Below are 16,452 nucleotides of genomic sequence, written 5' to 3' on the forward strand. Positions count from 1 at the left end.
AAGGTCTGCCTTGCATTAGTGTTTGCTGTCCAGAAACTACGACACTACATCCTCTCTCATAGAGTCATCTTGATTTCCAAGGCAGATCCGCTCCGATATTTAATGTCCAAGCCTGTGCTCTCTGGGCGAATAGCCAAGTGGTCACTCCTCCTCTCTGAGTTTGAGATAAAATTTGTGCCACAAAAGGCGATCAAAGGGCAAGCTCTTGCTGATTTCTTGGCTGCTCATCCTACGCCCGACAACATGGAGTTACCTGCAGATTTGCCTGATGAGGAGGTGTTCACAATAGAAGCACTTACATGGCAACTATATTTTGATGGGGCAGCAAGAAGAAACGGAGCTGGGGCAGGATTAGTATTCATCACGCCGTCTGGGGGCTTAATCCCATACTCATTCTCCTTACTAGCTTTATGTTCGAATAATGTGGCAGAATACGAGGCACTCATCATTGGCCTTGAAATTGCCCTCGAGATGCATATTGATTGTTTGCAAGCATATGGTGATTCACAGTTGGCCGTCAGACAGTTGAATGGTCAATATGCAGTTAGAAATGCTACTCTCGTCCCATACCATGAAAGGGCGAAGTATCTCATGTCACAGTTTCAAGACATTCATGTTAGTCACATCCCGAGGTCGAAAAACGATAAAGCTGATGCACTAGCTAATTTGGCTGCATCGTTAACACTACCTAGCGAAAGGGATATCCAAGTCACCGTTGGGGAACGTTATTTACTATCCCCAGCTATAGAGAGAATTGAAGAAGTTGTGGATTCAAACGTTATTACGTCCTCCGAATGTGAGGAGGAACCGGATGATCTTGATTGGCGCCATCCCATAATCGAGTATCTACTACTTGGCAAGTTGCCAAATGACTCAAGGAAAAAGGCTGAAGTCCGACGCAGAGCCACTCGATTTTTGTACTTAAATGATACCTTGTACAAAAGATCATTTGATGGTATGTTATTAAGGTGTCTGTCAAAACAAGATGCAACTAAGGCCCTTCATGATACTCATGCTGGCACTTGTGGTGCTCATCAAGCTGGTCCAAAACTTTCGAACCAACTGAAGAGATTGGGTTATTACTGGCCAACAATGGTCCGAGACTCAATAAAGTTTGCAACCACATGTAAAGATTGCCAATTACATGGAGACTTTATTCACCAACCTCCCCAACAATTGCATCCGACAACCTTGTCTTGGCCATTTGAAGCTTGGGGATTAGATGTTATTGGCATGATAAAGCCTAAGTCATCACGTCAACATCAATACATCTTGGCCGCGACTGATTACTTCTCTAAATGGGCTGAAGCAATTCCTTTAAAGGAGGTACGAGCAGACGATGTTACAAACTTCATAAGGAACCACATCATCTACCGTTATGGGGTTCCATCGAAGATTATATCTGACAATGCATTGTATTTCAAATGCAAGTCCATGACCAAGTTGTGCGAGAAGTATAAGTTTCAACACTCATTCTCCGCGAGTTACAATCCGTCGTCAAATGGTCAAGCTGAAGCTTTCAATAAAGTATTGTGCAATATCCTAAAGAAGATGGTCTCAGGAAACAAAAGAGATTGGCATGAACGCCTCCCTGAAGCATTATGGGCTTACAGGACGACCATACGCAACTCAACAGGATGTACACCGTACAATTTGGTGTTTGGTTCCGAGGCTGTTCTACCGTTAGAAGTCCAATTGCCATCATTAAGGGTAGCATTACAGCTAACAAACCCCGACGAGAACGCAAATGTGAGACTGGCAGAACTGGAAGCTCTCGATGAGAAAAGATTGGCGGCTCAACAAAGGCTCGAAATATATCAGGCTCAGGTGGCAGGGGCATTCAACAGAAAAGTTAAGTTCAGATCTTTCTCAATTGGAGACTTGGTTTTAACAGTCCGAAGACCCTTCGTCATTACTAGGAAAATGCATGGTAAATTTGAACCCAAGTGGGAGGGGCCCTATGTCATTACTAAGGTTTTCTCCAAGGGTGCCTACGAGTTGTCAAACTCCGAAGGCAAGTGCATATATCCTTGTGTGAACGGGAAGTTCGTCAAGAAGTTTTACGCCTGATGTTATAAAAAAAAAAAAAAAAAGACCCGTTGGACTGAAAACCCAAAAGGGCTGTTCAAGCAAAAGTTAGGGTAAATTAAAAAAAATGCTCGTTGGGCTGAAAACCCGAAAGGGCGGCCCAAGCAAAAATTAGAGCACCCAAAAAAAAAAAAAAGAAAAAAAAAGGGCTTTGTGGGTTGAAAACCCGAAAGGGCGGCCCAAGCAAAGAACTACGGTTGACTTGATCCCTAAAAAAGGGGTACGTAGGCAGTCTAGTCTCTAAAAAGCTAGATTCAGTCACAAGACCCAAAATCCCCCTTCATTACCTCAATTCAATGAGGGTGAACTACGTTCGGCTTGATCCCTTCACAGGGAACGTAGGCAAGCTAGCCCAAAAGCTAGATGCAGCCGTAAACTATCATGAATTCATTCTTGTCCACCGATGGTGTTAGCATGTGGTTAAACTGTTGTATACTACGCAAAAACTCCAACTTCGCACGAGTGTAAACTGTGAAATAGAAAAGCAAAATCCGACAAAATCTTTATTCTGAAAATTGTTCTTGGTGGAAAAACTACATTACAAGAGCAAAAGAATACTGAAGCAAAGGCCTACCTACAAATTCTTGGTGGATAAATCATACCACAAGAACATTTATTGAAGGGAAAAATCATGCTAAACAAAAAAATTTAATAATGATAGTAGGCTCATCACTTAGAGCTCGCTACAAGAAGAAAACAGGGCATTGATTAGGCGGTGGATCTCTTGCTCTTGAGCCTTCATTGACAGTCGAGTGCTCCCGATCTGGGGAAGTAGATCTTCTTTAGCATCAATTCTGGATTGTTGAAGCTGTATTGCTTTTTCATTCTGATGCTCCAAAGAAATCTCAAAGTTCATCTTTTGCATATTAAGGGAAGTTTTCTTAGCTTCATGCTCTTCCCGCATCTGGCGAACTCTCTCTTCTGCTTCCCTGATGGTAACTTCCTTGACATCCAAGTCTTCAATCTCTTTAGCAACCTCTGTAAGTTCTGCCTCAAGAGCCAGCTTGGTGTTTAGACATTCCTCGTGTTGGCGGATCAAATCATGAATCACATCAATATTCACATCTCCTAAGGCTTCAATATAGGCACTGCTCTTGGAATGTCGCCTGGCAAGCTCAAAAATCCAATCCACAAGCTGGGCAAACTGTTTAAATGCAGTTTCACCACACCCAAGAATGTCAACGGTTGACCCCAAAAGTCGAAGGGCCTTGGTGATCTCAGAATGGTGCATATGAAGTTGAGCAGGTGTCTCTGAGGAGTAAAGTCTGCTAAAGATACCTTCAATTTCTCTACTGATAAACTCCCGCCTATTCTGGTTTACCCCATTCCCAAAAATCTGATGAACAAAGTTCGCGACTGATACCAAATTTTGGAGGGGGCGCACAACTGCTATAGGCCCAACACTTTCAGGAAACTGATCATCAGCTGGGCTATTCTGAACTTGTTGAAATTCAGACACTTCAGCCAGGAAGTCTGACCCACTACCACCCATGCTGGAGTTAGCACTCTCATGATGAATATTTTCCTCTTCACCTGAAGAAATGACTTCAAAGGCTGGGTTATCCACGTTAATAGGCTCCATTTCGCGAGGAAAAGGGATGTCGTCAAATCTCATTTCCCCCTGCACCAGATTAGAACTCTCTTCATCAAGAACATGGCTAGAGCTTCCATCCTCAACCTTGTTGTGATCTGCATGTCGCGCCCGTTTGTGGTGTGAGTCTCGATTAATCCTTTGGGATTGGTGCATCACGTGATTAACCCCTGAGAAATGTTCCCCTTTAGCATTGTGAATTCTCTTTTTGTGTCCTCTGCTCGAAGAAGCACCACGAAGAGGTGAAGATGAATTAAAGCCGCTTTTGCTCATGCCGGTCGAAATACTTTTCAAATTATTAGTCACAAAGACGTGGTCCCTCCTTGGGACATGCCTGTTTACCACTGAGAAAATTTTTGACACAGAAAAGCCCATATAAGGTGCACATGCAGTCATCCACCATCTACAATACCACCAAGAGCATTCCCCAATGCGGGTGGAGCGCGGAATATAGAAACGCCTGTGGTATCTTTACGCAGAAGGACTGCTTGGGCTCTCGCCAACTTCTCAATCCCACATCGCTGCCTCTCACATACACTAAATAAAAGTTTGTTCTCTGGAACTCCTTGATCAAAGCCAAACTGGCGAGCAAATCTATTTGGGTAGTAAGGCTCCAACCAAAGATCGCCACCTAACCTTACAGAAAGCAGTGCAGAGCGCATACAAACCAAGAATTCAAAGGCATCGTCCGCAAGGCTCTCTGTGTCTAAAAGAATGCAATCTTCTTGTGCAAGGAAGACACTGGGACGATAAACCATAAACTCACTCCTGAAGATGATTCTAGCTTGATTAGAGCTGACATATTTGGCTTCAATCTGACTATACCTCGCTAGAAGAGGGTAATGTGCTGGAAAATCATTGTCACTTCGACGGTCGATCAGATCAGGAAAGTGCTCCCCTAACCATCCAATCACATAATGAATGGGAAGATATGCATTTGCTAAACCAGGACCCCTACGATGAGTAGCAATTGTACCGAGGGCATGATAAATAAGTCCCAACACTGCTGGAGCAAGTGAAACTCTAAACCCTCTCGCCATCAAACTTGCCATATAGAAACATTCTGGCCTTATAGCATTATCAAGGGGCAAAACAAAACGGCTAAGCCAAAAGGCTAAAAAAGCAGCCAATTGTCCTTCACGTGAAATGTTCAAGGGAAATTTGAGGTCTTTGGCCTTATGTTTGGGAACTATGTTATTTTTATTCCCCGCAGCACCATATATGGCTTCCCCGCGAAAGAAATGCTCAATCCATTGATCGTGGAAAACTTGCCCTTTCTTATGGAAAACACATAGTTGAGCATGGATTTTCAAAAGTTCACCAGTGGTTGAAGGATACAAGTCTTCACGGCATAATTCTCTGTTTAAAGGGATAAATTCATCATAGGGGAGACCCAAAATTGGTAACCCGCCAATAACTTTTAGGTCGTATAAGGAAATGCCCATTTCACCGTTCCCGTGATGAAATGTGTTGGATAAAGGCCCCCATAACTCGCAGAATGCTCTCCAAACATTAGGGCAAAAATCATAGGAGTACTGAGAAATGGCCACAGCCCCATATATATCAGCTTGACGAAGGACATCACCAAAGTCACTCAAAATAGACTCTGTCCCCTCCAGTACAAAGGATCGAAAGTTAGCCCGACCGAAAAATTTGAAATTGCTTCCCCACGAAATTTGGTTACGAAGCATCCTGTGCATAACTGGATAAAATTCATCTCTAGGAAGACACTGCTTATCTCCATCAATCTCATTGTTTACTTTCATCAAAGAGTGGGCAAGAAAACATGGGCCCTTGGCTTGAGAAATTTGAACAACTCGGTCTTCTTCATGGGGGTTGAATTTGAGATGTCCACTACTCACGTGATCTGTGGTGAACCATGTTGTCCGACTCTCAGGAGGTACCATAAGCCTGATCGAATTCAGAGGACAAGATCTCATGTAGAGGGGGCCAAAGGCGATGGCCCTACCATATTCATCGGAAGCATGTTCCTTGTGAAGATTTCCATAAGCATCCATCACCTGAAATCAAAGGTAGAAAAAAAATATATACATATGTTAGCTTATAATGCTAGTTAAAGGCATCTCAAGCTTTGCATGCGTAAAAAATGCCACACGCACAAAGCTTGAGGGGGCATCTGTTGGAATAAAAAAAATCACAAAATATTGGAACGTGGGGGGAAGTTTGGAAAAAGGTGGGGGGAAGTTTGGAAAAAGGTGGGGGTCTAAACCAATGAAAATGTTTAAGTGGGTTGAGTGGCTCCTATTTTTGGGGGAGTTGGTTATTCATTTTTTTAATATAAATATTCTGCATTAAAGAGAAATAAAAACAGATAGCAGGACAGAAAAGAAGGAGAAGACGACAGAAGAAGAAAATTGTTGCAGAAGGAAAATTGCAGGAGCACAAATACAAGAGGAGACATTTTCACAGGTACATGGATCCTGTCAATTAATTCTTGTTGGGTGGCAACCCTCAAATCATTTTCTTGGATGATGAATCCATATTGGGTGGCAACCCTCAAATAAAACTCTTGGATGATAAATCCATAATGGGTGGCAACCCTTAAGTCATGAACAACAAATCCATGAGAGGATTCCTGTTTAACAAAACAAATATGGGTTTTCACCCTCAAAACAAGTTTGGGTTTTGCACCCCAGAAACAAAGCCTGGGTATTTCACCCTGAAAACAAATATGGGTTTTCACCCTTGAAATAAAGCCTCGGCGTTTCACCCTCAATCAAGGCTTTGGGTTTTTACACCCCAAAAAAATATTGGATACAAAATCCATCATGGGTGTGTAACCCTCAATCAAATACCCTGAATGGTATATCCATTTTTGGGCATAAAACTCATTCAGTGAGTTCTCAAGAGCACAAATCCAATTTCGGTACAAAACCCACAAACATAATCATGGAGGGATTTAATCTCACAACAAATAAAAATCAGCTGTGTGCACAAAAAAGAGAGGAACAAAGCTTGAAAAGGGAGGCCACGTTTGTGCAGCCTATCCTTTGAATTCTTCATTTGGGGATTGTTTGCGAAAAATCAAAACCAAGGAAGGAAGAAGGAAGGATGGAGGTCTTTAAAAGAAAAAGATAAAAAAGGATAGCCATGTTCCTGTTGGCAACTTCTGGTTGCGCAGCAAACCAAAAGCAAAGGAAAAAAAAAGCTAAAACCAAAAAAAGAGGAGAGGAATTGGCTTGGTGTTATGTATGGCAGTAACAAAAGAAAAGGGAGAAGGCTTCCACTGAAAAGAAAACAAACGGAAGAAGAGTGAAAAAAAGGAAAGTGGCGTCAGCCACTTTGTTTCAAAAGGAAGAAGAAATTCAAAGAAGAAAAAAAAGAGAAGAGAGTGGCTGACGCCACTTTGTTGAAGTTGGAAGAAAAGCAAAACAAAGGGAACAAGGACGATGGGTTTGCAGAGAAAAAAAGAGGAAAAAGACAAAAAAAATCTGAAACCTCTTGATGTATTGTGGCAGTTTTTCTTCTGGCTTTCTCTTTTTGTTTGCGAAGGCTGTGTACAGATTGTGACTTCGTGTACCTTTTTAAAGACTGAACAGTAACAGTGTTTGCTCTTAATTCGGACTGATCACAAGTGTTCCAGATAAAGATGGGATTGCAAGGTCTGATTTTACTTGGAAACAAACTCTGCAAAGAGTTGGATAGCTAATCGCCTGCTGGACCAAAGTTTTTTTTTGGGGCTCCATGCTCATGGGCTAACTATCAACAAACATCAAAAGCCCAAAATAGGATCATGGGCTGTCAGAGAATAATTATTCATTTACTCTCAGAAGCCCATATAATTAATGGGTAACCCAAATAATTACCCATTAAATTTCCTAAGGCCCAAAATTTCCATCATATGGTTAATGGTTTAATTCAACAACCCTCATAGCCATATTTGGGCCTAATTGCAAATAATGTCAATTTTAGAAAATTAGTGGGTTAATCAAAATTGCTCACTATTTTTCTTGAACATTGACAAAAAGGAAAAATGGTACAAAACCATCCAATTGTTCCCATAGGTCATCTACCCATGAAATTTCCAATGAGATTAAATTTGAATATCAAAATACAAATTCTCAATTAGTGGGCTACACTCACCCATTAATTTCCAATTTTTTCTCATGGGTCATCTAGCCATGAAAATTCCAATGAGATTAAATTCAAATATCTCAAACACAAATGCTAAATTATTGGGCCACACTTACCCGTTAATTTCCAGTTTTTCTCATAGGTCATCTACCTATGAAAATCCTCAAATTGTCTCAAAGACACAAATTCTAAATTATTGGGCCACACTTACCCATTAATTTCTAATTTTTCCCATAGGTCATCTACCTATGAAAATCTTCATATCGTCTGAAAGACACCAATTCTAAATTATTGGGCCACACTTACCCATTAATTTCTAAAATTCCGAACTACATTGGTTTGATCCCTTCAAAAAGGTACATGGGCAATCTAGAGACTCAATCTAGATGCAACCGGCCAAATCTTAAATCCGATCAGAATCCCTGGTTTATTCTTAACCGAATTCACCCCATACATCAAAATCGAGTCCCTGGTTTATTCAGCTAGATTCACTGAAACATTCCTCAATCAAATTCATTCAATTTCCCCCTTTGCAATGAGTCATTTACTCATTGCAATTCTTTGAACTACGAGTGGCTTGATTCCCGCAAGGGATACGTAGGCATCCTGAGGTTGGACTTGGGAGCAGCTGCAAAATCAAACACACACGTTCTGTTTCTTTATGATGGAATCAAAGGGTTTTCCCTTGAAGCAAGGGATCGTAATTAAGAGACTTGCGTCTCGAATGGGTCGAACCTAAAATAATAAAACCCTATTATTTAATTAGTGGTGGTGAAATTATATTAGGAAGATCACCATTTTCCTTCAACAGAACTGTGGAGTTCGTAAATCTCCACCTGCAGAACCTGATCCCACCATTTTGATGTGAGTCTCAGTGAACCACACAATAAAAGTGCAACATTTATCCCTTATAGAGATTTCAAGAAAACCCCCTTTCTCACAGGTCACGCCCCTTCTCTGAAATCAGACCAGGAGCTTTGATACCATGTTAGAATTTGGTATTTAGCTTGCTGGTTTTAGTGACTGATTTACAGAACAAAATAAAACCTTTTGTAAGAAACGTATGCAGATGAGAGAAAAACTCAGAGAGAATGAGAATGTTTCAGTCAATTTTTTTCCATCTATTGCATTAGAGCCAAAAACACACTATATGCATGACACAAGTTGCCAAAAAAAAACATATCCTAAAAACTAGGACACAAGGACTCATCTCCAGCCATTCAAGGTCATTGGAGGCTATGATTCTTACACCTAGGCTAGAAATCGTTACAGCAGAAAGGACTAAGACAGCTAAGAATGACAGCTGTAGAGTTTCTCAAAATAGTAAGAAAACCAGCCGTTGGACATATCCTATAACAGCTATTACTATAAGAGGAAAGTTCTTCAGCTCCTTCGATTCTTCATCCTCTTCACTGTCAATCTGCAGGATTAACATCTACAGCTTGATTCAAGACTAGTATGCAGCTTAACTCTCAACATTCCATTCACTGATGTAACATACTACAGAGGGTTGGGTTTTACGGTGATAGATTTGGAAAGTTAGATGGAAAGGAATGTGTATATAGGGAGGCCCGTGATGTACGGCTAGATGACATAATGGAGAAACTTAGTCATATATATGAGTGTGGGATGGATGGCAATCACACCTTGCACATTATTCCAGATTCTAGGCAGGTAAAGGCAGATGAATTGCAGTCTGGTGTCTGCTACCTGCAGATAACTGCTGTTGATTCAGTCATGGAAGATGAAGATTTGGGAAGCAGAAGGGAGAGAATCTTTTCTCTTTCCACTGGTAGTGTTTGTGCACGAGTCTTTGAGCGTTTCTTTTTTGATACCCCATTTACGAAAAATGGAAAGACTCAAGGTGGATTGGAAGACTAGTGGAATCTTCAGGTTCATTCCTAGGTCTTGTGAACAGGCTTTTGGTTACCAAATTGGAATTGCTTGAGTTCCCTCAGTAGAAAATGCCATTGGGAATGATTGAAAGTCGGACAGCTGCTTTACAAAATGAACTTGAAGAGCCTCGCAGTTCTGAAGGGGATCAACTCCCACGTTTCCAGACCCTATAGGGAATTCTTCAAGTCAGTGTTGCAGTTCAGGTTGAACTTTGTTCTCAAAACTCCGTTTTTCTGAACCAATACTGTATCAGTTGCTTACTCCGTTCAAATTATCTCTATATATAACTGATCAGATTTCTCTACTTTCTATTTGCAGGTTAACAACGGGGTACCGAGTGTGTGCACTGCTTTCCTGTCTGGTGAGCCTGCAACAAGGTTGTGGTCGCAGGAACTGCAGCAACTCATTGGCGCGCTTCTTGAATTTATGGCTGTATGCAAGCGTGCCATCCGTGTACACTTCAGATTGAACTTATGACCTACAACTGCATTAATAAGAACAGTGAATGATAAATTTCTTCGTACCTTGTCTCCTCTTGACATCCTTTATGAAGTCGAATCAATGCAATTCCACCAACTGTCCATTCTTCAACAGGAGCACCCAATAAATTCCCAGTCTGAAGACGTCTCATGAAAAAGACTTGATATTCAGAAACTTGTAAAGAAGAAAAAAGGCTTTGCAGAATGAGTAAACCAGAAATAGGACTTAACATTTGTTAGAGGCAAGTCTTCTCGTCCCCATTTCATCAAACACCTTCTCTGCAACTTTTTTGGCTTCCACTCTTACAGGATTCAGGCATCTGCCATTCCAAGGTCACCAAAAGATTGGTCATATTGGTGTTTTGTGCACATTTTATTAGTAACTTAAAAGACAAGAATTTCTCATATATGTGGGTTAGGCTAGTTGGCTGAGGCATTGTGCTTGCCCCTTTATATCGAGTTCAATCTCCCCTTACATTAGAATTTAAAAAAAAAAAATGAAACTTAAAAAAAGAAGGATGATTCCTTAGTGACGTAGGATTCTTAATTCGATTCCTTATTGACAAGTGATTGTGAAATACTACGGTAGTATGATTACATGGTACATTTTGTACATATGTTATAATATAAATGAATATGTATTGATGCTATTTTATAAAAGGAGGAAAATAAACCTTGTCGTCCACCTATATTATAACACGTAACCATACTATTGTAGTATTCTATAAATTCTTCAATTGACATGGATGTCTTATTGTTAATCCAATTCATTATTGGATTGGTTTACTTTATTTTTGAAAATGTTTCAATCAATGCATGCAAAACTCGTTGTACATAGTTCTTTTGACCCTTTTATACAACAACTCTATTTGAGTTTGGAATTGGCTAATATAAAAGCAGGCAGGGGCTGCTATTGTTTTCATATTTCATATCATCATCCATAGTAGTTCTTCGAGCCTTTCTTTTGAGAAGGTGAAGGTGCATTGGTCGAGTGAGTAAAGCTTTGCAAGAATGCGTACGTTTAGTGGAATTAGTATGAGTAAGTCTCTTTTATTTTACCTTTTAAACATATAGTATATTAAAACTTTTTTTTCATTTTCTTTTTCCATCCTTTTAAAAAGGTTACTTGTCTTCCACGGCAATTCTTTTTTCTGTTATAGGAGTCATGGCTTCTACTAGAGGTCCCATCTTCTTTTTCTGGTCGAATACAGGTCACCTGTTTGCATGGCATAAAAAACAATTATTCTTAATCGTCCCCAAATCGATTTTCTAAGACATCATAAGAGAGTTATATTACAGTAAAATTTCTTTTTTGTTAGAAAAAATTAGAAAGGCAAATTAGCATAGCCGAAATGGAAGAACATTCCAAAAGAAAATCTAACCGCGTGGAATTATTTGTTCATTCGAAGACTCATTTATTTCTAACAAGTCAATTACTATATGTGAAACAATTGGACAGCTAATTAATTGACCATAATCTTTGGGCTAACCCTTTGGTGACTGTTGCCCTACCAAAACCAACCTATGACAGCTACAATATGTCCCCTCCTAGATATCTACATTCTCTCTAATTCCACCAACCCATTTTGAAACTCCCATCTCCCTCCCTTTCACTTCCTTCCTTCTCTTCTCTTTCTCTGTCCATACATACCAACACCAGAAAAGAAACCAAATCCCAATCTCTATAATTTCCTTGATTATGGAAGACTTAATTGCAACCACAAGCACATAAATTAAAACATCTCATAACATTCACCACACATGTACATTCTTCCATTTCATGTTCTCTCTGTGCGTATATATATGTATGTATAGGTATATTACCTTGTGAGTTGGGCCAACCTTCTAGTCTCTCTTTCTATCTGTCTGTCTCTCTGATATCATGGATGCTTTTGCAGTTGGTGCTACGCTAGTACTGCTTGTACTTTCCGTTCTGCATCAAGAAGTGCATGGAGGACTTGTAGGGAGTGATATCGACGGCTGTGATGTTTCTCAAGGCAACTGGGTTTTTGATGATTCATATCCTCTTTATGCCGCGCCTAGCTGCCTCTTCCTTGAGAAAGTGTTTGACTGCGTAAAGAATGGTCGCCCTGATAGAGACTACCTCAAATATAGATGGCAGCCCTCTGCCTGCAGCTTACCAAGGTACGTATACCTTTAATCTACATCACATTTAATGCATTTATACATGTCATATCTATCACCAAAGTGTCAAAGTGGACTATACATTCAAATGAAACTTCATCCTCAATTTTTTCGTCGAGTTTGGATCTTTTTTTTCCTTTTTTCCTTATATGTTTTTGGATCTTTGCACTTTGGTTCTTTGCATACTTCTATACAAGGTGTAAAGAACTTCTAGTTCTAGGATTGCCTTTGTTCAATACTAAGTTGCCAAACTGACCATATGGAATGTACGAATTTGAAATGTCCGATCCAGATTCAGAGTCTTGTGACATAAGATGATACATTTATGCAAATTATGCAATTTACACATCTTGTAACTCTAGCATCTACTTTAGACATCAAAAAACTTTGGTATTGATTTATAAGATGATATTGATCTGTGTATAAAACTTTTATGATGCAGATTCAATGGTAGTCGTTTGTTGACAGAACTTAGAGGGAAAAGCGTCATGTTTATTGGGGACTCGTTGAGTTTGAACCAATGGCAGTCACTTACCTGCATGCTTTATACATCTGTTCCAGAGGCCAAATACACATCGGTCAGGACTGGAGGACTCTCCACATTCACATTCCCGGTGAGATTATCACTATCTCTCAACTTGACATATCCATTTTACTGAAGGATCTCTCAAATTATTTGAGGAACACCATTCAGGGTCTCCTACGAATTTTTTTTCAACGATCCAAACCATCTATTTTTTAAGTCTACATTCATAGATCATCCTTCAAAAAATTAGACAAATCGAAAACCGTTTCAATATTCAATTGTGTCCTACAAAATCAATGAACATGGTGCTTCAAGAAAGTACTAAAATTTCAATAATTCAATTGAGTGGTCAAACGATATCGGATTCAAGTGATTTTTTACAGAGACGATATTTGAATGAGTATCTACAAAATAGACGGTTTGGATTAGTGAAATGCAATACTGAGTGGGCCCTACAAGGATGTCCCTCAAATAAGTTTATTTGAAAGATCCCTCAATTGAAACTCCCTGTACATATATATATATATATATATATATATATAATTGAGAGTTTCTTATATGCTATTGTTCGGTTCATTTGCGAAATCATTATGTTTGCTGCACTTTGGTCCGTATGACAATGATTGCTGCCCATATAGAACTAGTCAATTTAGTATGATGATTAGCGAAATAGATCTCTTCCAAAGTTGGACTTTAATGCAACATTGAGTGTTTATAATCATGAAGTCATGAATTGGGCACATATGAGGTCATCATGTAGCTTCTCATTTCTAAATGAGTACTGGGACATATCTAGTTAGGTTACTAAACATGAAAAACAATGTAATACCTACATAATTCACATTTATTTATCAGATAATTGAAAGAAGTGAGACCCAACTACTCCTTTTCTTAAGTTTTGAACACTTTTTAATTAGTTTTACAAAATACTTACATTATGAATACCTATTTTACAATTTGCAGGAATACAATGTTAAACTGTTGTTCTCCCGCAATGCCTTAATTGTGAACATTGTACGCACACCTGATGGCCGAATCCTAAAACTTGACTCAATCTCAACTCAAGATGACAAACTGTGGTTGGGAGTCGACGTATTGATCTTCAACACGTGGCATTGGTGGGTTCACACCGGCAGAAAGCAACCGTAGGAACCCCATTTGACTTTCCTATCTCCAATTTGGTTCATTCATTCCTAGAGCTTTTGGTTGCCACTATCTCTATGTTCTGCAAGTGATTGAGCTTTTGTTTTTAAATGTGGTGCAGATGGAACTTTATTCAAGTGGGGAATGAAACTTATAAGGACATGGATCGCTTGGTTGCATATGAGAAGGCACTGCACACTTGGGCAACATGGGTAGACTCCAATGTGGACTCTAACAAAACCAAGGTCTTCTTCCAGGGTGTTTCTCCAGATCATAGCAAGTAAGTATCTCAACAATGTATGATAATAGCCTTTATACAAGTGCCTAGTCAAGATTTAGATTCCTAGACATTGGTTAAGCATCAAGGCTATTTAGGTAACTTAAAATCATTCGAACACAATACCAACACACACCAGCTTCAAGGATATTGTAGTTTCTAAAGCAGATATTAGTTCGGAGGAAGCGTTTTAGCTTAATTGTAATTACTTCTTCAATGAAATCTGCTGATACTTATGTTACAGCTTATCTATACTATTAATTAAGCCAAACTACTATCTTACTTCTGTTTCTTATAGTTTCTAATTAAACTCAATCTTTGATGTCTCTCAGTGGAAGAGAGTGGGGTGATCCTCAAGCAAATAACTGCAGTGCACAATCAGAACCACTACCAGGTCCAAACTATCCAGGAGAAGCACATCCAGCAGAGAAAGTAGTAGAGAAAGTGTTACGTACCATGTCAAAGCCAGTCCATTTGCTGAATGTTACAACTCTTTCACAACTTAGAAAAGATGGGCACCCGTCTGTCTACGGCCTTGGTGGGCACAGGGGCTTGGACTGCACCCATTGGTGTTTAGCCGGAGTACCTGATACTTGGAATGTGCTTCTTTATGCAGCTCTTACTCAAAATTAGGCATTCTTTACAAAAATTGGAGATAAATAATTATAGTCCGTAAATAGATTTTTAGATTCTTTTAAAAACAAGGCTTGATTATGTCAAATATTAGTCCAAATGAGGTAGTTAGCTATGAGAGTTAATAAGGTTATAGGGTCTTTTGTATTAGTGAAATACATTAATAATGTTTTTACATAATTAGTGAAATACATTTCAGTTTTCATGTTTGAGCTCTCTGTTTTCATTTCCTTCATTTGTTCTTGGACATACAGAGGCCATACTTTATGATGGGCTACTACAAGACCCTACAACTGCATTGATAAGAAAAGTGAAACATTAATATCATACCTTGTCTCCTCTTGACATCCACCATGAAGTCAAATCAATGCAGCCAATAAATTCCCAAGCTGAAGACCTCTGATGAAAAAGACTGTTAATATTATACCAGAAGTAACTAATAGAAGCCTTGTAAAGAAGAGGGTTTGCGGAATGAGTAAACCAGAAGTAGAACTTAACACTTGTTAGACTTCCCCATTTCATCAAACACCTTCTCTGCAACTTTTTTTGCTTCCACTCTTAAAAGATTTCAGGCATCTGTCATTCCAAGGTGGTCACCATCAATATAGGAAGGAAATGACATTGAAAACAGTTGACGAAAACAGAAGGAATCAAAGAGAAAACAACTGATTTGAAGGAATCAAAGAGAAAACAACTGATTAACTCATCCATGATTTTAACTGTAGAGGATCCATGGCCTTGTAACAAAATAGAAATGAAGTACATGCCTCTACGCAACCGGTATACCCAAACTATATTATGGGCCAGACCCATTAACCCAATCTCATGCAGCCCATCATATCTAAATTTCTTTTATTTTATTTTTTTAATAGGCCAATTTTTGAATTAAAAAGAACCATATAACCGAAAACAAATTGTGCTATAATAACCTCATGAAGAACAATTTTAAGTCTCAACATGTCTTTTGGTCAGTATCAGGAGTCCGAAAGCTAGTTAATAGCTTTTGAATGATGGGAAATATTTTTCATGTCTTTTTCCAAGTAATGGGAAATGGAAGATTCATTTCTCATGTTTTGTAATCCTAGAAAAATAGTTAGGAAATAACACTTTATTTCCTTTCCCATGTTTGGTTTGCAAAAAAATGCAAAACAAAGTTTATTTAATTTTTCAATTATACCCATATTAGATATATAAAAAATGCATTTAATGTTATATTGTAATTCAAAATCGTTAATGGGAACAAAATGATCATGAATCAAATGTGCATTTATTGCAGGCTTTAGTTTCCCATGGGAAGGGAAAATGAAACCCATGGGGGGTGGAGGGTTTCATTTTCACACCTATTTTTTCATGTATCAATCAACCATTTCCCATGCTTGGACTTACCAAACATGATATTTCCCATTCTCAAGTCCCATTTTGCAGAAATGACCTTTAAATTGTGATCAAGAAAATGATAAGAGTTTCAATTACGACATGTATATAGTGCAAATTCGTTAACCACATCATAACTGAAAATAGAAGAATAAAATCAAGCTGGATTTAATTTTATTAGAACATCACAGTTGTAAAAACTTTT

The 16,452-nt window shown here is 39.0% G+C and overlaps 1 protein-coding gene across 1 annotated transcript; it reads left to right on the top strand.

Moving 5' to 3' along the window:
- Positions 1–12,031: 12,031 nt before the first annotated feature.
- Positions 12,032–14,873, top strand: LOC117613448 (protein trichome birefringence-like 43). The gene is made up of 5 exons (XM_034342049.1): positions 12,032–12,294; positions 12,737–12,908; positions 13,784–13,965; positions 14,085–14,243; positions 14,573–14,873. The coding sequence occupies exons 1-5, from the start codon at positions 12,032–12,034 to the stop codon at positions 14,871–14,873; spliced, it is 1,077 nt and encodes a 358-aa protein (XP_034197940.1).
- Positions 14,874–16,452: the final 1,579 nt, after the last annotated feature.

This window comes from Prunus dulcis, unplaced genomic scaffold (assembly GCF_902201215.1).
Source record: "Prunus dulcis unplaced genomic scaffold, ALMONDv2, whole genome shotgun sequence".
Classification (NCBI taxonomy): Eukaryota; Viridiplantae; Streptophyta; class Magnoliopsida; order Rosales; family Rosaceae; genus Prunus; species Prunus dulcis.

What these genes read in the sequence shown, in the direction of transcription:
- LOC117613448 (XM_034342049.1), top strand. Translation starts at nt 12,032, where the DNA reads ATGGATGCTTTTGCAGTTGGTGCTACGCTAGTACTGCTTGTACTTTCC. An exon ending in TCTGCCTGCAGCTTACCAAG is followed by an intron (nt 12,295 to 12,736) that starts GTACGTATACCT and finishes TTTATGATGCAG; the next exon opens with ATTCAATGGTAGTCGTTTGT. An exon ending in CACACCGGCAGAAAGCAACC is followed by an intron (nt 13,966 to 14,084) that starts GTAGGAACCCCA and finishes AATGTGGTGCAG; the next exon opens with ATGGAACTTTATTCAAGTGG.